Source organism: Chamaea fasciata, unplaced genomic scaffold (assembly GCF_029207755.1).
Source record: "Chamaea fasciata isolate MVZ Bird 193981 ecotype frontalis unplaced genomic scaffold, bChaFas1.0.hap1 SCAF_3, whole genome shotgun sequence".
NCBI classification, from domain to species: Eukaryota; Metazoa; Chordata; class Aves; order Passeriformes; family Sylviidae; genus Chamaea; species Chamaea fasciata.
This window is the reverse complement of record NW_027094088.1, coordinates 20,609,418-20,634,177: the sequence shown is the minus strand read 5'-3', so window position 1 is coordinate 20,634,177 and position 24,760 is coordinate 20,609,418. Positions and strand designations below refer to the sequence as shown.

Sequence of the window (24,760 nt, the reverse complement as noted above, 5' to 3'; positions counted from 1 at the left end):
AGATTCTCTCTGAATCTGCATTCCCATTCCCTAGTGCTCACACACTCTGCCCTCTCTAACTGCAGGGGTACTTATTCACACAGATAAGCCTGGGCAGTACATATCTTTTTTTTTTTTTCCTTTAAGGGCAGAAGTTTCTCTTAATTCTATTATATTAATTTTTAAAAACCTCCAGGCTTTTTTTCCATTCAATCTCCAGACTCCAAAGTTTACCATGCTTCATTTAAATAGTTGTATGTGTTTGTTCTCTTTGAAACCCGAAAGTGTACTTAGAGAACCAAAGAACTGCTTACTCTTCTTTTTAATCTGACTCTAGTTATGAATGCTCAACATTATACTTGAGACCTACACCTCTGATAAGGCCCTCATCACTTAACAAAGCTGGTATACCCAAACTTTCTGCTTCAGCAACTATTTGATGAAGAAACCCTTCATGCAGAACACACAGGAATGTTTGGGCCCTGCTCTTGTTAGTAGAACTTATATTTCCCAGCTATAAACTGGAAAATAAGTCTCTGCAATGACACAGTTCTTAGTAGAAGTTTCCTCTAACAAATTACACATCTAAATACAAATCCAAGGATTTAAATTCCTAGAATACCTCTGTAGAATTAATTTACTATCCTTCTCTTCCCCTAGAATTATTTTATTCCAAAGAAATTATTTTCAGTCAGTGCTATCCTTTCTTCTTTCCTTCCCTCTTATCATTTAATTACTATTTGGTGCTATTCCACCATTTAGCTTTCATTTTTTTCATTCCTGAATAGGCATATGCTCTTACACCTGAATTCCAAACATATCTGCCATTCCACCATATTTTTTTCTCTCTCTAAATTCAGTTTCACATCTGTAACCAATACTTCACACTCCTCTGTCTTGGTGTCTGTTGCCTAGCATCTGGGTGTATGAGACAAGACACTTCCAGTTGGAAGTTACTTTTGCATATTTTTGTATCGTCTTGCTCATGTTATCATTGTCCATTCATGGAAAAAAATGCTTTTGGCCACCTACTAAAAATAAACAAACCTTTGCCAAACGGTTGATAGCCAGGCCAAGGGCTAAATGGATCAGGCTGCAGCCACTATCATCTCTAATGGCAAGTTGAGTCCTACAATAGCACCAAGCACAGGAAGGTTCTACCTTGAGCTCAGAAACCTCAAAAAGGCATTAAGCCTTCAGTTTCTTTAAGGGTCTAGAAGCTATATGTCTTTACTCCTGCTATGAATTGAACAACTTTCTACAGAGAAACAAAGGACCAAATTCCACAGGGTGGTTCACGTTCTTTTGTAATGCAGTTCAAGATCTGTGTGTGTATTTAACCAGCCCTTTCACTTTCACTTGGCTCTGCCAGGCTTTAGCAGTTTCTGAGGTACAAAATGCAACTGACAGGAACGGCAGTAATATAGCACCCTCGGAATGCTTGAAGTGTAAAGTTCATTAGTTCTACCTTAAGGTCACTCTTTTAATGCAACAGCCAAAATCTTATTCACACTACCATGCTGTTATCCTGGAAAAAAGAAAACTGCAAAAAAATCAAAATGTCGGCTTAGATACTTGTTACAAGTGACAAGATCAGCACTAAAAATCCAAATCACAGTCAATACCTTTTAGCAAGTTTCAAGAAAGCAGCAAAACTATTCTTGATTGTGCTGTAGACCAAATGAAATTTAATAGAACGGATAGAGGAAATGAAGGAAGGAAAAGATAAACATTTCAAAACCTGATAATTGTGCTTTATAATTATTAGTTGAACTTGGCTCACAAACAGAATTTACTAGGGTGTCTGTTGGGAATTACAAGACATGCAAATAACTGAATTTTAATTTCTTCTGTGTTTGTTTACTGATTTTTGTACATACAGTTTAAATTTTAACAAACTCAATTTTGCTTTATCCTCAGTGGATATTTGTACACTTATTAAAAAGTTATGTCAACATAAGGCTTTTAGAACACAGGGATTGTGCTCTAACAACTCTGAATCATATTCTTAAAACAAAAGGTAATAGCTCTGTTACTTACTAGCTTGACTGATCCTGCACAAACTCACATATTTACTTAGGTGCACTATAAGAAGTTTTTTAAATTAAATGGAACACAACTCTACGAGGTAAGTACATTAACATGTACAGATGAAAATGGCATTCCCTTCTAAAGGAAATAATCTGAGATCCAAGACTAATTGGCAATGTTAGAGATAAGTATCTTAGATATTAGTATATGCTTTACTTCACCTCACATCCTCTTGTTCTTAAAGGTGTGAATTTTCAGTTTTGTACAGTCTGCTTTTTCAGAAGAATGGGCACAGCATTTCTTTCCAGTGCTAAATTAGCAATTGCCTCAAAATGAGCTTCCAAATTAAGATCTTTACCTATGAGACTCAAGAACTATCATTTACATCCCCCAATTTATTCTTTTATATTTATACAGTTATACCACTCTCACACAAAAGTTGTATTTCAACAAATATTAAATGGTTTTTATTTTACTCACCTGCACACTAAGATGAATCCATTTCTTCACAAGAATTCTCCCCAGTGTCATTACTTTTATTGGTGGCTGCAAACCATTTACTGTGCGATAATAAAACATGGTCTCTTTCTCAGAGATTGTGAGTTTGAACACAGTCTGCCCATCAATAGCCTTTTCTATCACACACCTTTGGAAATAACCAAGAAAAACAACATAAGGTCAGAGGCACACACATATACACATTCTTGCCAAGGTGCTATCCTGTAAAGTGATGCTAACCAAAATGCATTAAAATAAACATTAAAAATACAGCTCTTGAGAAGATGCTCAGTGACAGTGAAAGTCACAAGATGTACTAAGTGTAAAAGAACTTTAGCAAAGATGTATTCTGTCTTGATCTGGGAGGTATTTGGGTTGTTTGGGGGTTTTGGTTGGTTGTTTTTTGTCTTTTGCTTTGTTTACTGAGTGCTTGCAACTCCAGCTCATTTGGGGGTGGAAGAGAGGTCCAGTTTGCCTCCTCTCTTGAAGGTGGCATGACAGAAACCACAGTGACTGTGGAGGTCTCTGCCACACATTTCATACAAAGCTGTGCAACTTAGTACATCCCTTGGACGCACTTTAATTTTCCTTAGTCTAACAAGGCAAATGCAATATAACCACAAAAATCAGTACAAATGACACGCTTTGGTAATCAGTCTTCTATCTTCCCACCCAATCTGTGCAGCCCTAACCCCACCTTACCCTACACTCTCCCATTTGCAGTGTCTTTCTTTAACCTAAGAAACTAGAGCAAGGCAAGAAGGATATCCAGACACTTATTAGGATTTTTTTTTCCCCACAAAGAAGTCACATCAATAGCAAATGCAACAACGTCATATAAAGTACAGAGAGTACAGTCCACAGCAACCTATTTTGCATTTCAAGCTGTTGAAATGTTTTTGTCAATCTAATCACCATGATACCAAGAGTCCTGAGAAAGCACAGGCTCCATATGCCTGTGTAACAACTATGTATTTTATTAAAGCAATCATAAATACAAGAGAAAATTATGAAGTTCTACGCTTCCAATTTGAGCTGCTTGAGAAATACAGTTCTCAATGTATTGACCCATGAAAAGTCAAATATTTTAACAGTTACACCAGACTAAATTAGTGCACTAAGTCACAAGAGGGAAGCATGTAAAATTTGTACGAGATTATTTACTTACTCATATTTCAGACAAGAAAAAAAATAAAACCAGAAAAACCCTATCTACTGATAAGTATTTTCATCTACTCTGCATATATAAAGGAAAACTATCAAAAAGGCTGTTCTTTGATACTGCCGTTATTCACTAACTCACCTTTAGATCCAAGAGAAAAATTATTTCCTACTGTTACAACTCTACCCTGCTGGAATGTTGTCAATGAAACACCTTGCAAAATGAAGACTTCTGTTTTTCCAACCTTACTAAAACCACATTTCTTAATAAATTGTCCACTGGTTTTTCCCATATTTTGTCTGCTTGTAAACATGTTAGTTTTGTTAGATAATAAATGTGAAGGAAGGCTCAGTTAAGTAGCAAAATATTTAGGAACTGGATTTACCCAGTTCCTGGATAAACAATAATTGGATAATCCGGGGTTTTGTTTATTTTACTTATCTAAAACAAACACCCCCACATTGTTTTTATCCCCAAAGGTGTCATGACTTTAAGAAGGGAAGCGACCTTGATGTACATCACTTTGAAAACTGGAAAGAACAAATGTGAATTGTGACTTACTACTAAAGGAGGAAAATCAAGAGGGAAAAGAGAGGAAAGGAAAAAGAAAAAAAGAAAAAAATCCAAACTAGTTCTAACATAGGTGAAATAGGAGGAGGCATTTCTTCTGACTCTGAGCTTGATTTTCCATTCCAGCCATGATTACAGAGAAAAGCCACTATTCTTTGTGAAGTCTTCAACTTCTAGTTACCTGCAGTCCCACAGAGCCAATACCTGACTAAATATATCTCAGTGGTGGGGCTGGAGGGAAAAAAAGCCACTAACACAAATCCACTCAGTCAGCTTTCAAAGAGAAAAAGAGAACTGGAGCAAATGGGAACATCTGCACTGGTTCAAAATCAGATGATGGTAACTTAAGGCAAATACCCCTTTCAGTCTAATTCCTAATGTAAAATATCTGCATAAGTATAAAACAGATAATAATACCATATTAGTTCAGTCACTTAGACAAATTAAGTTTAAAAAAGCTGCATGATACCCATTTCACATTCAAGCCATTCCTGCTGATGATTTCGCTCGTGAAAAGTCTCAGCTCACTTCTTGCCATCACCAACATCCTCTGAGCATCTGAACTTGCTCCAGTTCACACTACATTGATAGAAGCTGCCCGTAATGGTTACTCACATATGCAAAGCCTGTACCCATATTCTTATCCCATTCCACTGTGAAGGGCTATCACCATATACAGTTTCCTGTATTGTGCTAACGCTTACATACAGGCTACACACAGGCTTATTGAAGGCAATTATATTAACTAGTGAGTTCATGCAGCAAGAGAGGAAGCATGAGGAAAGAATGAAACTCAAGGGCAAGAACTCTGCTCACTTACTGCCGAAAGGGAAAGAAAATTTAAAGACTGGAGTACAAATGTCAATGCTTTCTCACTCTTGCTTTTCTTCAATATTTCCAATATGCAGTGACTTAAAAGCATGCCTACAAATATGTCTACTAAACATCTTAGAAGAACACTGGGGCTTCAAATAAATCTGTAACGTGACCTGACTCTTCTCTCTGTGTCAGTGTATTGTCTCCCAGATTCTCATAAGAAAACTTGGTATATGAAGCTGATGAAGAAAATTTTTGGTGTCTCTGCTTATGTGCAATCTTTAAAGGCCCTTCAGACTTGGATCCTCATATCATTCTCCCATTTCAGCTAGCACAGTAACTTCTACCAAAAATCCTGCTATTCTCTTACATGGGGACATGCCTATCAGAATGTCACAGGATGTAACAGGATACTGTGCAGAAACACTCCTAGCTTCTTTTCTAAGCACATACTGTCACAGGCAGACCATATAAAATTCAGCACAAAGACACATTAGTATGGCACGTCTAAAACACAGGGGTCTGCTGTACTTGATGTAAGAGCACTTTGCCAATAAAAAACAAACAAACAAACAAACAAAACAAAACAAAACAAAACAAAAAAAAAAAAACAAAAAACCTTGTTAAACTTTCAATCATTCTATTGGTAAAATAAGCAGCTTTGGTGGGAGCACAAATACTTTGTTAGAATGCACCCCAGTTCTGTGAGGCTCCTCTGCTGTGATAATGGGGTTTAAAAGGTCTCACAAATGACATGTAACAGAGACAATGCCCCATAAGGGACTGTAAAATGTAGGACATCCAGTAAGTCAAACTTCATCTGCTAACCTGAAGGACTCCCTAAACCAGTATAATAAAAGGGAAGGCATCTTAGTCTGCTGGTAAATTATTTCACTTTTGTAAGATGCCTTCTGAGTCAAGCTTCAATGACTATTCATGTGCAACAACTGTTCTGGCAGAACTGGAGCTCAGTATTCCTTTTACAAAGAAAGAAAAATTAATACAATTGTTTCTGTGCCAGTTGAAACAAAAGCACCTGGACAGTGGCATATCATCTTGACAACTGGAATAACTGCTTTCCATCTTCAGTTTTCAGGACTGGGCTTTACCGTTGTCTTTCCTACATGTACAATAGCAGCAAATCTCACAAGGCATAAGAATGAAGTGATCTATTACAAAAATTGAATAAAAACATTTAAATTTAAAGTGATCCATAAAACCCACTGAAGAGGAATATGTACACTGTGTAGTTATTAACGCAGCAGCAATTGGAAGCTAATCTTTTACACTAGTCCATGGCTTATCAGTCATCAGTAGAGTCTGGTTTCCTCACAGCACTTAATCATTTGAAACTAAGGACATAACATTTCATTGTTTTAGGCTCCATGCGTCAAAGCCTATCCCATTGACAAAAGACTTTCGCAGATCTTGCTCAACACATCACTGCAACAGCTTGCTTGGAAATTAGCAGGATGCTTCTGCTTCAAGTTAGGCATGTGCTCTGCTGAAGGAGACACTGATGTGCCCACGTTTGTGTGGACCGGAGTTCATGGCATGGGAACACACCAGAAATGGACTCTCTGATGTTCAAGATTCAACCATTATATAGAAAACCACTGGCCAAAGTTCCAGAGATGCCTTTACACATCCCGCCAGCTGAAATGATTTAACTTCAACTCAAAAGTCCCTTTTGCTCTGAAGATATCATTTATTTCCACTCCATAACCACAAATTCTACAGTTAGGTCAAGTTTTTTAAGGTAATTATCACTGCATAAAACATACTATATAATTTTACATTATGATTTTAGATATTTTTATTTTTTTCTGATGATTTTGCTACGCTTCAACAAGTGACTATTTCATATCAGCATGCAAAATAAGTATCAAGAATGCCTCAACAAAGCTACATTCTAAGAATAAATTATGAACACAAGAATAAAATCATTTGTGGCACGTAGTCTGAAAGAACAAACTATACTCTTTGTGTGCTTTATTTTAAAGAGATCTGCACAACGAAGGTGAGAAGGAGTAGGAGGCTCTGCATTTTGTGATAGATGACAGAACTTTTTTGCAGGATCTGGGATGCGTTTTTCAAAAAGCAGGTTTTTCATTATAGAAAGGCCCAGTCAAGCTGAAAGGTCACTTCTAACAGCAGTATTTCCTGAAAGTGCAACATGTAGGCAAAGAGGAGAGGGAGCATGCTCAGCCATCTCTATCTTGTGAGCATCTAGTAAAATTTCACTAGTAGTTTAAATAGTGGAATTGTTTGTTAAAGCAGCAATGCAACCTGCCAGTCAGGAAATATTCCCCAGATCTTCCAGGAACACTATGATCTCTTTTCTATATGTCCAAAATATACATATCGGTGGCTTTCATTGTTTGTTTTTAGACAAACTTGTGTTGGAGAAGTCCTAACATCTTAGATAATTTTTCTTCCATCAGGAAAGCAGCAACAGCACAACCCTGTGACAACATAATTTTTTAGTACCTTTTAGAAGGAATGTGAATTGGAAACACAAATTTCTCTTTTTGAGAAAAGACATGCACATTATGTATGAATAGTTCCAAACACTGAAAGCCATTGGACTATCATCTGAGTCAATGCCACTGAAACTGAAGCCACTTGTCTTGACATCTGGGAAGACCCCAACCTAAATAGGGCTCTATAAATGTCACAGTTTCCCACCACACCTTCTAAAAGTTTAAAGAGCTTGCTAATAATGACCATGACTACAACGATCAATTTTTTTAAGAGCACCAGGAAAGTAAACACCTTCAATACTACTTACATTACACCTTCTTGCTCAGGTTTCAACCATACAGTTAACGTAAATGAAGCTCCAAGCCTTGGAGGACGGGGAGTAGAGAAGCAATTCTTGTGATTATGAAAAATAAAACTGGAAGCATTGCCGGAGGACCCTGGATGCAAGTCCCTCTTGTCCTCTGTGATACAGATACCAAGGCCTTCTGAAAGAAGCTGTTTGTAGGATGAAGGCGACGACCTATACGGACATTCCTGAACACAAAACCTCTGCGTGCAGGATATAATACTTTGGACATCTACTGAGCTATGACAAAAAGTACTTCGGTCTGGCAGCCCACAAGTGGCTTGAGTTGGCACGATTGACACATTCTTGAAAGCTCCCACATTTTCAAGCCTAGGGAAATGTCCCTGAGAGCTGACCAACACAAAGGAATCATAATAAGTTAAGAATAATGTTTCAATAGCATGAAACAAGAAACGACATCTCAAGGAAAGAGCCCAGCAATTCATGTTTACAAAAAAGCTCCTCCTGATTAAAGCAAACATAAATAAATAATGATGTCCATGTTGGTAGCAATGTCCTCAGGTGCTGAGCTTTAAGAGTTTATGTAGCGTTTCATCCTCAAAAGCGCCATGCAAGGACTCAGTCGCAAGGGACATCTACATCTTCTGGCCAGGGAAACGCACGTGGGTGACAGCTGGGAACCTGCAAACCACAGAAAACAGGCACAGTCTGTAGGAAGAACCTGCTCTTTTGCACCAACAGAGGTGATGCCCGCCTAGGGATTTCAAGGGTTTGAATTCTTCGTCCAGATTCCAGCCAGCAGGCCCACCTGCACACCTTTGCCGGCTAAGGCAGAGACATTTCCCCGAGCCAAGGCCATGGGATTAGGGCGGCACAAGGGCACGCAGGCTCATGGCCGAGCGGAGTTTATCCCGGATCTGCCGCGTCACCTGGCTTTGTGTGTCACAGTAAGGAATTCGGGACACGACAGCAAACCGGGGCATGCAACCTGGGCCTCTGAAAGTCTCTGCTGAGGGTTTCGGGCGGGTTGGTTGGACCTCACGCCTGCAGCCCCCGGCGCTTACCTCAGCCTCGCACCGCTCCCTGGCAGCTGCCGTCCCCACCGCGCTATTCCCGAGGGACACCCCCGTTCCCCGGGGAGCCAGGAGCGGTGTTCCTACCGTCCCCTCGCGCCTTACCCCGCCGCCCACCTCACGCCGGCTGCTCCTCTCAGCGCTCGGCAAAGCCGATTAAAACCACGTTCCCCATCTGTCCCGTGTGCAGCTTTTTCTAACAGCGAGCGCCAGCGCCGGGGCGCGGCGGGCCGGGGCAGCGGTGGCAGGGGCCGCTTTGGCGCTCTTGCCCGGCCGGGAGCGGCGCGCAGCGAGCGGGGCCAGCGCAGCCCGGCGCTCCCCGCGGCGACGCCGCCGTCGCCCGGCAACGCCGCGGCCTTCCCCGCCCCCGGCCCGCCGTGAGGCGCCGCGGCAGCGCCGCGCCCGGCGGGAGGCGGCGAGCGGGGCGCGGACGCGCTGGGACGCCCCGGGACGGGCTGCACCCGCACCGCTGCGCGGAACCACCGTGCTGGGCCCGCTCCCCACAGCGAAGCTGTGCGGCCGAGGAGCGTCCACCGGCGCGTTTTTCCCGCGTCCCGTTTCTCCCTTTGGCAGCGCTCCGCGCAGCGGGAGCAAACAAGCTGCAAAGGTGTCGTCGGTGAGCTGAGCGTGAGCTGCAGCGGGGTTGTTTACGTGTGGTTGTGGACAGAGAAGCACCAATTAATACATCCCCTGAGGATATAGGAAGCATCTCTAATTTTTTTATTTATTATGGAAGTTGCATGAGCTGCAACCTGACTGGTATCTTTCCCTACAATTTCGTTGCTATTGCCTCCAGTCACTTGTCACCTCAGCCTATTTGGACTTTGACCGGCTACATAGTGACAAAATTCTTTGGCAACATTCATATACAACTGCTAAGAAATCATCCTCTGTCATAACTCTTAATGCATTTTAACAAGGCCTTCATCCCATATCAAGCAAGCTCCTTGACCATTCCTGGAACATCTCTGCTTTAATATAGATCTTTTTCCTGAGGTCATAAAAGATAAATAGTAATTCCTGCTGAAGTGTTATCAGTCATTTTGCAGTGTTTTCATGTTCTGGTAGTCATTCAGCATCGTAGTTCTGTTGTCAGAATTACATGCCCTAAAGTATTCAAATGTAAAAAACTTTGTTTACCACAGAAGGGCTGGGGGGAAAACATTTGTTTGAGGCACAGTGCAAGAACTCAGCCCATAAAGCATTCCTGGATAAATACAGTCAGACCACGTGCTACCACAGTACTGTCGACAGTGCGACGCCCAGAGCTCTTGCACATCAAGAACAAAACAGGTCTTATGGAACACACAGGAGAGAGGACAGAAAATATGGTAATAAAATCCTAGATATTAGCTACCATCTCAGGATATCAAAGAATGGGAACAGCTACGAGCATGGAACATGCGCCTGACAAAGGTAGGAGCTTACCAAGTGGTCAGAGACACCAGACCGGCTTGTGTGTATTTCTTGGCATTTCTGAAATATTAATAAAGAAATAAATAAGTCAAAACAAGTTTTGCTTGCTCCCAGCCCTTTCGAGCAGCCAGCAGGCTTACTCCAAGAATCCTTGCAGGTCTAACAGATGTCTGAAAGGAAAGTCAGGATGTGTTCACCACAAAAGGCACTTTCTGTTATATTCTGCCAATACTTGACAGCCTCACCACCTCCCAGACAGACAATAGCATCTTTCAATAGTGCTCAATTTGGGAAAGTGGCCCTGACTCATATTATATGCTCTATTCCCCAAAATAACAAGCAGAAATGACAGTTTTTCCCTGTGCATATTTCATCCAACTACACAAGACAGCAGCACAAACCTTGCAAAACCACATTGCAGGCCAACAATTACCCAGGTCAAGGATCACTACATTGTTGTTCATCAGGAGTATAATCAATAAACTACCTGCAGGAGGTTAAACGATGAGAAAGCATCCAACTTCTGCAACCAAGAACAGGCATGCAATGTAAAATGTACCACAAGCAACAACAACAACAAAAAAAAACACTGAGAGTGATTTTGAGGGAAATACAGACCCTATCCACGGGAGTGTTTTGAAGGCTGTTTAACATACATTTATTAAAACAGGGAATCCTACCAGGCAAAAAAAAAAAAAAAAAAAAAAAGAAAAAAAAAGCTATTGTTATGCAATGAATTCTCATGAAAAAAACATTATGCCCATTTAACAGAATTAGAATTGTGGAACAAGGAAAGTGATATAATTTGAGTGCTTCAAGCTTTTAGTTACAATTAAAGTTACAACTAGTTCATTTACTAGTTACAACTAGTTCATTTCATCTGGAAAGAGAGCCTTCATTAGCCCCTGGGGTGCCTTAAGCAACCCCGGTGTCATTGGATAATCTGACCTGCACCAGAAAGTTGTGACATAACTGGCCACCTTATCCTAATGATTCAACACCCTATCCATAGCAGATACCATTATCCAAAAAAACCCCTTTCCATAGCAGTTGTTTTCTTAACCCACAGAAAGCTGAGAGTCTCGGGACACAGAGAGGCTCTAGGAGGTCAGGGCAGGTTGCTGAGGAAAAGAAACCATAAAGCCTGGTTTGTTATACAGCAGCCTGTGCCTTGACTAGGAAATTTGAAGACCACGCATCTAAAGTCTGAATGCTTTGAAGCGAACTTTTATATGACAAGTCATCTTCCTAAAATCAAATATAAGGCCTCAAACCTACCTATTTGCACATGCTCAGTGGAACATCGTATTAAAGATGGTCAAACCACAGGGGCTAATTAAGTTTGCATAAAAGGCAAGCTTAATATAACCATTGCCAAATTTCAGTGTGTTTAACTTTGCGACAATGATCCTCTGGTAGGATGAAAAAGTAAGAGAATGAAGGGAATGCAGCAATACACTTACTCAAAACTACAATTGTACGAAGCTAGTGTGCACAAACAGTGCACAACTGCATGTGTGTTTTATACATCCACAATGCAATGACAATTTAAAATAATGTCCTTGAATCATAATTCTTGAGATGACTGAGGTAGAATTTCAGGTAATCCATTTCTCTTGTAAAAAACCATGGGTGTTCTGCATCTTCACAATTGCTTTTAAATATTTTCATAAGTGGTGGGAAAAGACACCTAATTTGTTCATCGATTTTGCCTTGTTGTCTGTTAATAGAGTTCTGAAGAAAATGCAGAATTTTGCAGTGTATTGTAAGCTTGCTTTTGTATCACGTTCTGCGAACCCCTTAAAACCAAAATTAGCTCCAATCTGTGCAGTGCTGACCAGTTGAATACTGTGATTTTTGCTGTAGTCTGAAGTGACCTATGTAAACTACCCCACACAGCATGACTTTCAAAGATTAGGCTCAAGTGTACCATTCAAGATTCATTTCCAGTGAATATTCATAAAGACTTGCTTTTGTGAGTGCTTTTTCCTGTTAAACTCCACCATTTGAATATTTGCAGGAAATTAACATAAAAGATCCATTTGCATTGCCGAGTCAATATGTATATTTCAAATTCAACTGTCTAGCAAAATTACTTTTTCCAATATTTTGCAAGCAATAATAAAACTACAATGCAAGTACATTTTAATACCTGGAGGGGAGTTGATCATGACAACCGAGAAATAATTAACAACTTACGTTTTAAAGGGGAGGAAATTCCGTATAAGCCAGTGAAATAAATATTGGAGTAAAATTTTCTGAAAGCGCAGGAGGAGGCGGCAAGTATTTTATAGAGCTGTTAAGAGCCTTTTAACAGCTTTAGAAGTACAGTACATCACACCACTTATTTTAGCACCAAAAACTTTCTTTGTTACTAGAAAGGCAGAAACAAAAGACTCTTTTAGGAAAGAAGCTTTACAGGCTTCCTTCACATGAAACTACAGCCCCACAGTGTAGATCTCCACATGGTAAATCCAGAGAAAGGAAACCTCTGCAAGGACTTCATTAGACAGTCTCTCTTCAGTGAGCATCATAGGCTGTAATAATGACCTGTCCAAGCAGGAAAGGCCATCCTATACAGCTGGAGCGCTTGGGCTCTGATAGTTGACATTCTCTCTCCTCACAGCATCTGTTATTTCTTCCACACCCTCATCTTCCACACCTCCTCACACCCCAAGCCATCATATGCTTTCCTGGCAGTTAGCAGCATAGGACATGTCCAAGAAACAATTTCTTTTTTATTAGCTCATTCTTAAAAAATACCCAAACAAACAAAATTCTTCAATCTATCTTCTGGCCTTCAACCCTTTTTGATATGTTATCTGTACCTAATTAATAATTTCTCTGTTTTCCTCATCAACACCTTCTCCACAGTCTCTATCAAATCCCTGCCTCTACTCTACATTTTCCTTTAGACCTTCAGCTATACTCCCCTATTTCATGGCTGCTAGGAGGAGCAGTAAGCAACCAAAACTTCTATGAAGAGACTTACACCCAAGACATTGCAAACAGATTCACCAAAGGTAACATTTCTTCTAAAGATCCTCCCCTTATTTTCAAAGATGTTCTCTGATTTGTAAAAAAACCCAGGGAACAAACAAAACAAAAAACGAACAAAAAACTCTAAACAAACAAACAAACAAAAAAGACCCCAAACTTTCTCTGCATGTTAGAGAGTTAAATTAGTATTTGTCCAAATACCAAAAAATTAGGCAATTTTCTGAAGAAAGATGAGTCTGGCTTTTAATTGACGACTGCATCATACAACATGAGCATAATAATTTCGTCCTAAAAATGTTCAGCTTCTGAGGTTTTTTTCTTGAAAATTATATCACAATTCTCTAAATACCTATCTTTATAATATCTTTTTTGTCAAAACTCCTGCAATTATGTCCTTTTCCTTCAGCTTCTACGTTCACATCTATTTCAAAGCCCCCCCTGTTGCTTCTTGCAAATCACTACAGTAAATTAAGTCATATTTACCATTTCCAAGGACATGCTTCTTCCCCAAACATCTCCTATTTGCTCCTGTATCTGTAAGGATCTGATCACTTTCTATTCATACCAACTCTTCAACAAGCATCAGGTCCCTCAAACTTTTATCATCCTCTGCCCTCAGAATACTTATTTCCCACCCATTTCTTCTGCTATTCAGTGTATCCCTCTCCTTCACAGCACAGACATCTCATAAATACTCTGACCTTTAGTTTTCCCTCTCACTTCTTACTCACTTTCCCTTTCCTCTGAAAGCTTCCACCTGAACTCACCTTAGTCCAAAGTTCTCCAAAGTTTGTGGTAAATCCTTTTTCTTCTCATGGGCTCTCTCTCTTCTATATGCCATGATGGAGAGACCTGGAGGAAGCACTCCAGAGCGATAAACTCATTATTGCTGTGCTTTGCTTAGCTGCTGGGTTAGCAGACCCAGGAATGATGAACCAAGAGCTTCATCATCTGCAGAGCAGAATCACAGTCCCCTCCTTTCCTCTCCAGGAAAGACACATTGAAGGTCTTCCCATGCCAGGAAGAGCAATTAAACCTTTCCTGCTGCACCAATGAGATGAGCAGCAAGAGGGGGGAGGAGCTGCTGCTGTCTGCCCATCTGCTTCCCCCTCCAAAGGAACTAAGAAGAAAGCAAGTTTTCTTCTGTTTTCTTCCCTTCCTCTCATCCCTTTACAGCTCCCCTGTGCCATCACAGTGCATATTGCCTTCTCAAGGAACAGTTCTTCAAATCATTTCCAGCCACCAGGACCCATTTACTCCCTCATCCCTGGAACGATGTGGCTGTCTTGGGGAACTTCATGCAGCTGAATTCAGGTCCTCTCTCCACTTCAGACAGATACAGAGCAAGCATTGCACCATCCCTACAAAGTTTCCCTCCAAAGTTACCCCTGCTGTATTATGTGTCATGTTTCAAAGGCATGCAGTGCCTGTAGAAGCCTCATTCTTTTCTTTAAAGTAGTGATTCCTCTGCTCCTGGCCCCTTCTTCTTTCAAGAATGATTTAAAAACTGTGCTGCATTCAATGAGACAGAGATCTCCTAGAACCAATAAGTTGAACTTGTTAAACTTCCACCTGTGAAACACATTAACATTATTCACCACCTTAACTTTGAGGTGTTCATTATTCCCAGTTATCTTTAACAAGTCCATCTCCTGTAACTGCATGCACATTTTTGCATTAAGATATTTTGTGCACCTTAAAATCTATACCATAAATTCTGAGGAGAATTGGCATGCATGGTTTGGGGATTTCATACTTTTCTAGAATTGTAGGATAAGTATAGGCTAGTTTAAAACAAAATAATAAAATTCAGATGCTAGGTTGAGGTAAGCTATTCAAAGAAGAAACAAAACAGTGAGAAAATCCAAGTTCTAATCAGAGTTAAGAAATGAGTAACTGCATGTCTGTTTCTTAGGTTCCTTACCTACAGATTAAGAAGGTTGATGCTGAATTTAGCGAAGCCCATGACACATGCAGAAAGGAACAAATTGCCAAAGACTTATCAAGTGCAGTAAAATTTTTGAGTTTAACTGTCAAATGTCAAAGCTAACCCCTTTTTCTGAAGTTCAAGAAACAGCTTAACTTAGCAGTAAATCTAGTTTCAGCTATGAACTAAAAGGTCTACTACTAAAAGCCAAAAATTGGAAGTATTATACAGTTGCCAAATGCTCCAATGGACCATCCCTGTGAAATGTTAGAGAGTGGTCAGTAATTCATATCCCATGGCAAAAGAAAATTGATAGTAGGACCCTGCATTTTTTAAGTCTTCTATATGATCAACCAAAAGAGAAATAGGATTAACAATATGAAAATACACACTAGTAGTTGCAGCAAGGAATTATGGATTTGCATCTTTGCTGTGAAGATGCTCTAAAGGGTAAGACTAGAAATTCCTTCGAAGTGCTGGGTGACAGCACAGGGAAGCAGAGAAGCCTCCTACAGTAAGAAAAGTGACAGACCTTTTGTTTTTGTCCACAAAACCCCCAGTGGAGCAGCTCTGTGAGGAAAGGTTGATTTAACTGCATTCTGGTTGAATAAATGTAGATCTAGAAAGTTTGATACGCAGTGCCAGTGGGAGACAAGGACACAGCATAGGAAGCATGTCAGGATAATCAGGGGGAAAGGGTACCAGTAGAGGATGCAGCAGAATGAATCTAAGAGCTGACTGCTGCCCAAATGGGCAGTCCCACTCCGCCCAGAGGATTTAGCAGATTGAATCCACTCACCAAGGAGTCAAGTGAGTGCCAAAATTTGGTACAAGGATATTGGCAAGAACAGGATCATCCATTCTAAGTGTGGCGAGCTTTTAGATAGTCTCAGTTTTCTTTGAGGAAATATATCCCAAGCTGAGTATTTATCTGAACTTTAAAGTCTCCTTCTGAGGCCAGGGCTCATGGCAGTTTTTGAACCACTTATGCAGAGTGAGGCATGACTTCCTAGGATACCATGCTTCCTGGTGTCTTTCACCTTCCCAGAAACTTCAGAGGGGAAGAGGCCCAGAGAATTCAAAAACTACTAGCGAAGGCAAAGAAAGATATCTAAATTAGTTATACCATTGATGGATAAGGAGGCAGAACTCAGCCATGATACATTCTCCTTGGCTGTACTCAGTCCACCTGTAATTACACATATTTCCTTGATAAGGCTCAGCCCATGATGACCAGAATCTTAACAGCTACATCAGGAAACAGAAGAAAAGGGAAAGGATATGTGTCTAAGATAAATAGGATATCATTAAATAGACAAAACCATAGGAAAATGTGTTCCATTTGTTTTGTGAAAGGCAGAACTACTTTGCACCGTTACCACTGCATTTTCATGACCATCCTAATGAATATACTCAAATGTCAGGGCAATTTTCATCAGGAGTATGCAAAAAAATGCAAACAATTTGGTACAGCCGTAGTCCAATTGTAAAACCTCCGAGGAAACGTAAATCCTAATATCCTAGTTCTCCTAAGGGAGGGGAAACAAACTGTATGTGCACCAATATGCTTCTACTGATACAGCTGAAGACTGGAAAATGTAGCTTTATCAATATTGCCACAACAATGAAGCCTGTGCATATAGAGAAGGAGGTTCAAATGTAGCAGGCAATGATCCCCTTGCACATGATTTATTTTAAATAAGATATATGTATGTATTTTTAATCAAGGTAATTTGCTTAATATATTATTTTATAAATCTCATAATTAAGAGGGTTTGGGGGTTGTGGTTTTGTTTGGGTTTTTTGTTTTTGTTTTTGATTTTTTTTTTGTAGAGTTGGTCTTGGTGCAATGAAAAACTATCAGGCTCAAGTGAGGGGTACTAAATAGCTGGGGGTTCCTATAACCTCAGCCACACATCCATAGGCTTAGACAGGGACTGGACAGAGAAGTCTCATTCCATTAGGATACTCTGCAGAGGAGAGTGACAGCTGCATTCACAGGAAAAGCCTCAAGACCAATGAGGACACATGACTTGGCTTGGGCCCAAGCAACACTGTTGAGGTTTAAATCCTCTCATTCAAGGACACCTTGGCAAAAATCACGCAAACATCTATATTTATGCCTTCCGAGCATTTGGATGTTTGGGATAGAGAAAAGTAATTACTGTCATCATCCACACACTTGATGTTAATTTTTAATACAAATTTACCAGGTAACACTAAAGATACCAGCATATCAGCATAACATGAGGATAACAGTGTAAATGAGAAAGTGGGTTCATATTACAGTCCAGTTTTCAGGGCCAAGATGACTATTAATGAAACACCTTATTTGCATATTTTAAGGGTGCAATTTACTTCCCAGTCTTTAAAATAGATTCCAGAAGTCCTTTGAATACACACTGCTTTTTTTGAAATTAATTTCCAAAAGAACACAGTTATTTTTCCATTGATCTCTACTAATTATTCAAGAAGTAGTTGTTTACAAAAACAACAAAAAAAAAAAAAAAAAAAAAAAAAAAAAAAAAAAAAACAAACCCAAACTAGCCCTGAAACATTTTCCTTAAGCTTTTTAGAAACTCACTAAAAATTGACTCAGTTATATAAATCACTGATATGTACTTCATGGTTTGTTTTCTAAGGATTTCATTGTACATCCAGCCTTTTGACACTTACCTACTTTTAAATCTTTCAACAGTTGAAATTACTTTCAGTTTTAGAATTACCAATTTTTAACTTATTTATCCAGTTTTCTCCATAGTAATCAAAATTTGTTGCCAGTTTTTAATTGTTTTGTACCCCTTGGGGTCTATGCAGAATTTCCCAATTTGAATTTACCTAAAATAAAGGTATAAAGTAAACTGAACCTATTTAGGGGGTTTGGGGTTTTTTTGTTTGTTTGTTTTGTTGGTTATTTTTTGGGGGGGGGGGTGTTTTTGTTTGGTTGAGTGTTTTTGCAAAGGGCAAACATATTTTGGAACTACAAAAATATCAATATTTAGTCTTTTTTTTTTTTCTTCACAATTTAATATTACAGAACTATCTCCCATCTTTCAGCCTCGTGTGAGTAGCCTGACCGAAATCTGCAAGAAAATTTACTCAGAAGGGCTGGGGAGCATAAATTTGGTATCTGTAGGAGAATGGCTCTGAAGACATTTTCATTTGGAAGTCACGATACAGGAAGATTGGTTAAACTCTGAGCAGTCTTACAGCGGAAGTGGAGTCTGGAAACCCCTGAAGGCAATTCAAGCCTTTGAGGTGTTGAGATGTAGCCCAGGGAATTGACTCAGGACCTCCAGCACGACTCAAAACAAGACAGCTCAGGTTACCCAGCTTAAGATTTGTGTCTCTGTATTGTTTTGCCATTTCAGCTGTTGAACTGAAATATTCAGTGTCCAAGTGAAATCATGTGTCTACCTGGGAGATGGGTTCTTTCTCTTTTGACAGTTTCTCAAATTAGTGTGACTCAGCTCCTGGTCAAATGACAGATGACAAAAACCAGAGTCAAGATGGAGAATTCTTTCCACCTACAGTGTGCTGACTTACAGTAGACAGCATGACCTCTTAGGATATTTTAGAGGGTTGTTCTCTGCCTTGCTTCTAAGTTGGTTTTGTGATGCTTTGCCCTATGCAAGGGTCATACTCAACTTGTGGAACAATGAAAGCCTTCCAAGGCTTTACTTCCAGAAAAAAAATTAACCACAAATAAGTCCAGAAATTAACAAGAGAAAGAAAACAGACATCTGCAATTTGAAACTTATTCCTGTCCTATAATGTGAAAATGGAGCTTGCTTCCATAAAGCTGATTCATACTCTTTCCTGAGCATCTGTTTAAAGAAAGGATAACTACAACTGAACTGGGATGAAATGTCTGCTCCACATAACCCATGCATTGTCACACATTTCTTCCAGTAGCGGACAGTCTCCTCCACTTGCCAGTGCTCTTTCCTATTCAAATGAGATGAAAACTGCTAGTAGGCAAATAGAATAGAAAAGGAGCTGACAAGATACAGTGTCTTGCCTTCCCCCTGCTCCATACCCCAACTCCAAGTCTTTTTATGTTGAGCATTTTCTGTAAAGGCTGAGTGTAGAAAGTGCCTGCTAGTCTTCAGCATTCGTGACCAATCTGTCAGTCTCTTATAATCAAGAGCTGGGATACTTCTCCCTGCCACAGAAAGCTCCTGAGGGTGGACGCACTGATACATCAGGGAAGCCTGAACTAAAGCACCAACAGCAGCACAGAAGAAGAGAGCTGAAATAGCACAAGGAGCAGGGACTCGAGGGTGTTTGTTTCATGTGATGCCATGAACCCAAATCCTCCTGGCTATAAAAAAGCACATACCAAACACTCCTGGTCTGATAAATAGGACACGTTTTTACAAATGTAAATGAAACACTGAGCATCACTGAAGCCATCTGAAACCTGTTTGATATGTAGTCCACAGTAGCAGTTGGATAGCAAGTGACAGGAAACTTGAAAGATGCTGAAAGCCTTCTTTTTGAAGCTGTCAGACTTAACACCAGTTTTTATTATAGAAACTCCTCCCCACCCCACAGAAATACTGAGTGCTTATTTGACTGTATTGCAGATGAAAATAGAAATAAAATATCCATGGACAGGTTGCCAACATACTTTAGCCTGGATGTACTGATCTCTATAAAAGTAACTCAGTCCATGTTTTCTCAGCATTTCACTTCTCTCTAAAAAGCCAACAAGGGGATCAAGTTCTGTGACGAAGACATCTGTTCAGTGGAACTGTTTTATTTGGACACTTACACTGACATATCCAGAGTCAAATTTACCTTCATAGAAGCACCATACAATGATAACTTCCTCATCACCCAATCAAACTGGATCAAGTTGACAAGGGTTTAAATATTTGTCATCAAATACTACATTCCCAAAATATACACATAAGACTGAAGTAATACTTCATACATTCCTTTTCTATTTTGCTTCAAAGATTAAGCAAAAGATTGACAGTATTTACCAGTACCCTAATTGTTCAAGGGAGAATGTTAAGAACTGTGAAATAAGCTTCAGCTAAGCGATTGCAGGTAAAATAAGGTTATAAGAGTTTTAAATACATGATGAATAGGTTCTTATGTCTTTTGCACTGAGTGCAGATAGTGAGGCTTTTCTGAGGAATAATTTGGCCTGCCTAAATTAAGTTCCTTTGGAGAACAGTTCAGAGGAGGAGCCGAGACACTGCTTCAGGTGCTGACTGACTCCCTAAAAGTCATATCTGGACTTCCTTAGGTGAAGAGTCATATGTCATAGATATATCTTACTTCTATTTCATAAGTGTTCTCGAACTTTATGGATGCATGAGATTCCCAGGTTCTCCAAATCAACTACAAATTTTTTCAGTGCATCTCACATTTAAATGTTTACTACTGTAATGATTATTAAATAGTTTTCAAACAACTATCCCAGAATAAAATAGCAAACAGCTCATTTATGCCCACCTCAGGCTACACTGAAGTGATACTAAGCTACATATAACTTCCTTGGTTCCATAGCTCAGTAATTTAAGTAATTTTTTTAAACAAGTTGTTCATATTAATAATTTGAAGCAACTTATTTTGGCTAGTCACAGGCTAGCTCTTCAACTGGCACAAGGGCACAATGCTACTGTTGTCATAACATCATATAAAACCTAGCACTTGGCTTTGAAGACTCCTACTGACTCAGATCACAGCTGAAGATGTAGCCCACAATTTAAAATTCACTGAAAAACATTTAAGCCCTCAAACTTAATATTTGCTTGTGTTCATGCCATAAAGCTCAATGACTATAATAGTCATGGAAAATTAACACTGAAGGGGCACAGACTAATTTAGAATGAATTTGTTTTAAACATGGATGAAGACAATTCATTTGCCTGATTGCCTAGAGAAATGAAGTTTTGGACGGTGAAATTGAGACCAGCTGTTGAGAGAACTGGAAACTCAAAAACCTGGAGAATGAAGAGGAAGGCAGAAGTCAGCACTGAGGAGAAAACTGTCCAATTTCTTTAGGAAGACAGTCTAGCAGCAGACAATCTGGAGGTGAAGTAAGACAGTAATTCTTACAAAGAATTGCAAGTTTCCTTCCAAGAAAATTTCAGAATAAAAAAGGGTGAATAAATTATTTTTTTTAAATCTAGGTTGTGCTTCTGCTTTATAGCTACTTGGGAACCTTTCAAATAGACCACCACAAAATATTTTATGGGTAAAATTTACCTTTTTCTGCCACATTTTTAAATTTCCTGCTGCCATGTGGTCACTAGTCTGTCATAATGAGGCTCGGCCTTGGCATCCAGCCTAGGAGCGTGTCATTTGCATTAGGTTGGTCACATCATCATTTCTTTTCTAGGACTCTACCACACGTGGATAGGTTCAGATCTCTTTCAGGCACTTAGAAACTGGAGTTAGCTGGCCAGCTACCTGTGGCAGTAGGGCCTGGCTGAGGAACTCAGCTTTGCTTTTGCAGTCTGTACTTACACAAACCCCATCAAATTAGCTGTGGCCGTTACAAGCTTCTAATTAGGCCTCTCTCAAGACAAGGTCATAGACAATTGAAAGGAGAAAAAAGGTTGGCAAAAAGAAATTAACAGCCTGAGCTACAGGAGCTTTGCTCTCAAAACCACTCAAATACCACAGAGCTCTTACAAGGGAAGGAGATGCAAGGTGCACTCTGCCTTAGGGTGGCCTTAAGGTCTGTTTTTCCCAAACCAGGAAGCCTGCAAGGATCCATAGTTTTCAGATAAATGCTGAAGTCAATTCCATTTTAGTGAACAGAGTTTTGAAAGAATACTCTTCCCTTAATGTATTCCAGAATCATGAAGCAATTGCTTTACACTGTGACAGTCTCACATCACAAACAATTTGGCTGCAATTAAAAGAGAAAACACTTGGTACTTTGTTTTGCAAGCGAACATGAAAAAGTCTGACAAACAGTCCCTTAAATCCTCAACAATGACTTAAGGAATAAAATAACAAAATGAAACTATGTGGAGGTTAATGCAGATACCAGATGGGAGACTTAGAGGAATGTCTGCAGTTAGCAGCACGAGGAAATCTGAAGGCCAATATGTGCAGACATTACGGCAGATAAGGTAGTGGAAAATAATCCTCACAATGAGATAATATAGCTTTTTCATATAATTATGATATTTGAAAAATGTAGTAACTTCATTTGAAATATCGACATCTAGTCAGCATAAGCTATAACATTAATAGGCTGAGTAAAGAGAATAAATAGTTTTATCCTATTTAATCATAAATTTGGCTTAATGACCTTTATCTGATTATATGAGCAGCCCAAGCAACAATATTAAATAAATAAATAGAATATTAAAAGATTGTTAGCAGATAAGCTGCTTGGAAATTTCCAGATTAAATGTATTTGGGGGAGGGAGCTGTGTCATTTACCAGTATATACATTTTCAAAATTAAGATGACTGCACAGGTGCTCCAGCTGAGCCTCAAGTCTGTTGCTGTCCCTGCCCATTGCTGTGAAAAACCTCTCCTTGGCACCCTGGTGGGAACCAAACGATTTTTCAGGAGAGATGCTGGTTTGGCCAAAAGGGAAAAAAAAAAAAAAAAAGGCACAAGAAAGAAAAGACTGCCTCACAACTACAAAGTATTCTCTCTCCTTTATTGCACACAAATAATAATTATTATAGTTTTCTTATGTGATTGACCTAAAGAATTAATAAAGATGTAAAATCTAGGTTGAGCTCTTAAGTTTGTATTAAGCACAGAAAATAAACTTCTGTTCCTGGGTGGGCACTGCACTGCTTCACACAATTTATTCCACCTTGCCTGAACAGACCCATATACATATTCTTAGCACCGGTAGCAGCATGAAATAATAATAAAAAACTAATAATAAAATCACAGTTCCTCCCTTCCACCACAATTTTCTTCCCTCTTTAATTTTCTTCCCAAGCCTTGTTTTCTTATTTTTTTTGTGCTGCCAAACCTTCAATTTAATTGGACAACTGATACACTTAGAACAAAATTCTCTTGGTACATTTTGTGTTTATTTGTTTGGGGGCTTGTCGTTGTTGAGGTTGTGTGTGTGTTTCACTTGCTTTGGTTTGGTTTTTTTTAAACAAGGTCTGATTTCCAACATCATCACAGAAAGCCCTGCTGATAGACTGGAGCAGGCAAAAGATGTAAATCAGTACTTCTGCCAAAGTCAGACCTTCACCATAAGTCAAGGTGCCTGATAACTTTCTAAACAGGCTTGATTAGTAAAGCAAAAAAAATATATTATAAAGAAATTCTCAAATGCGGGTGTTATCACAGAATGACACTGGCTGTGTGATCGGGACAGATAATGTTTTATCCTGGCTTATGGATATATTTGCATCTAGAGATCAAAATGAGAATTTTATCCCATTGGCAAGTATAGAATCCATTTTTTAATGGGAAAAGAAGGCTACAACATGGGGTCTATCTTTGTAAAAGACTTATATACATATATACCTCAGGCACCGCAGAAAAATAAAATATTGTAGGCAAATAAACGTGCCTTAATATGGGTTAAAACAATACTTCTGTGACTGACATTTTATCCTTGCAACTTTCTGAAGTCTAAAATATTCTACAGGTGATTTCTCTACCCTGAGATGTTCTCCAGTTCCATGAACGTTTCTACTCTTGCAAAGAGCCCTGTTCAGGTCCAGCAGGGAAAGCAACTGCTTTCCTCAGAGGCTGACAGTTCTCTAGAAGAGCCCCACTGAGCCCTGTTCAGACGTACCTGAGGCAGGGATGGGTGTTATCATTTACAGCTACTCTGTTATAAATGACCACACCTCTACACCACCAGCCCCAGAGCAAAGCTCGTCCTACCCTGCACCCTAAAAGGAGCTCAGATGAGGGGTCATAATTTTCTAGATACATTTGCTTTCAGTCTTAAATTGTATATTTAATTTTGTAGGAGAGAGAAAACGACAGATGTGTTATGTTTTGGTAAAGAAAGCTTGCCTTAATTGTAGCAAGAGGTTTCTGGTAGTGAAGCAAGATCCATATTGAAGGTTCAGTCTATATATGTCTCTTGAAACAAATTGCATATGCATTAAGAACCAGAAAACATTATGTATTTCATTATACATTTAACCTTGAAATATATAATATTGAAACTTTTATGTATTTATGTTTGTATACAGTAATGAAAAAAATTGCCTTTGATATTCACAGACCAATGAAATTCAGATTCCTGTAGCATTGTATTCCTTTACCCTCCCATGCCATCAATGTCTCTGATTCCACTTCCTTGCCTGTTAACACACTCTGACTGATCCCTCAGCCTCCTTTCTTGACTTTCATAGCACCACAGAATATCCTGAATTGGAAGGAACCCACAAAGACCATCGAGTCCAACCCCTGGCCCTGCACAGGATATCCCCAGGAGTCACACCCTGTGCCTGAGAGCACTGACCAAATGCTTCTTGAGCTCTGTCAGGCTGCCTGGTGCTATGACCACTGCCCTGGGGAGCCTGTTC

The 24,760-nt window shown here is 39.5% G+C and overlaps 1 protein-coding gene across 1 annotated transcript in view; it reads right to left on the bottom strand.

Moving 5' to 3' along the window:
- Positions 1-14,319, bottom strand: part of USH2A (usherin) — a 380,780-nt gene extending 366,461 nt beyond the window's left edge. The window contains exons 1-3 of the mRNA XM_066178272.1: positions 14,104-14,319; positions 7,848-8,528; positions 2,491-2,656 (exon numbers count right to left, since the gene is read on the bottom strand). Coding sequence (XP_066034369.1) covers positions 2,491-2,656; positions 7,848-8,368 — 687 coding nt within the window. The 5' untranslated portion in view covers positions 8,369-8,528; positions 14,104-14,319. The remainder of the gene's footprint in view (positions 1-2,490; positions 2,657-7,847; positions 8,529-14,103) is intronic.
- Positions 14,320-24,760: the final 10,441 nt, after the last annotated feature.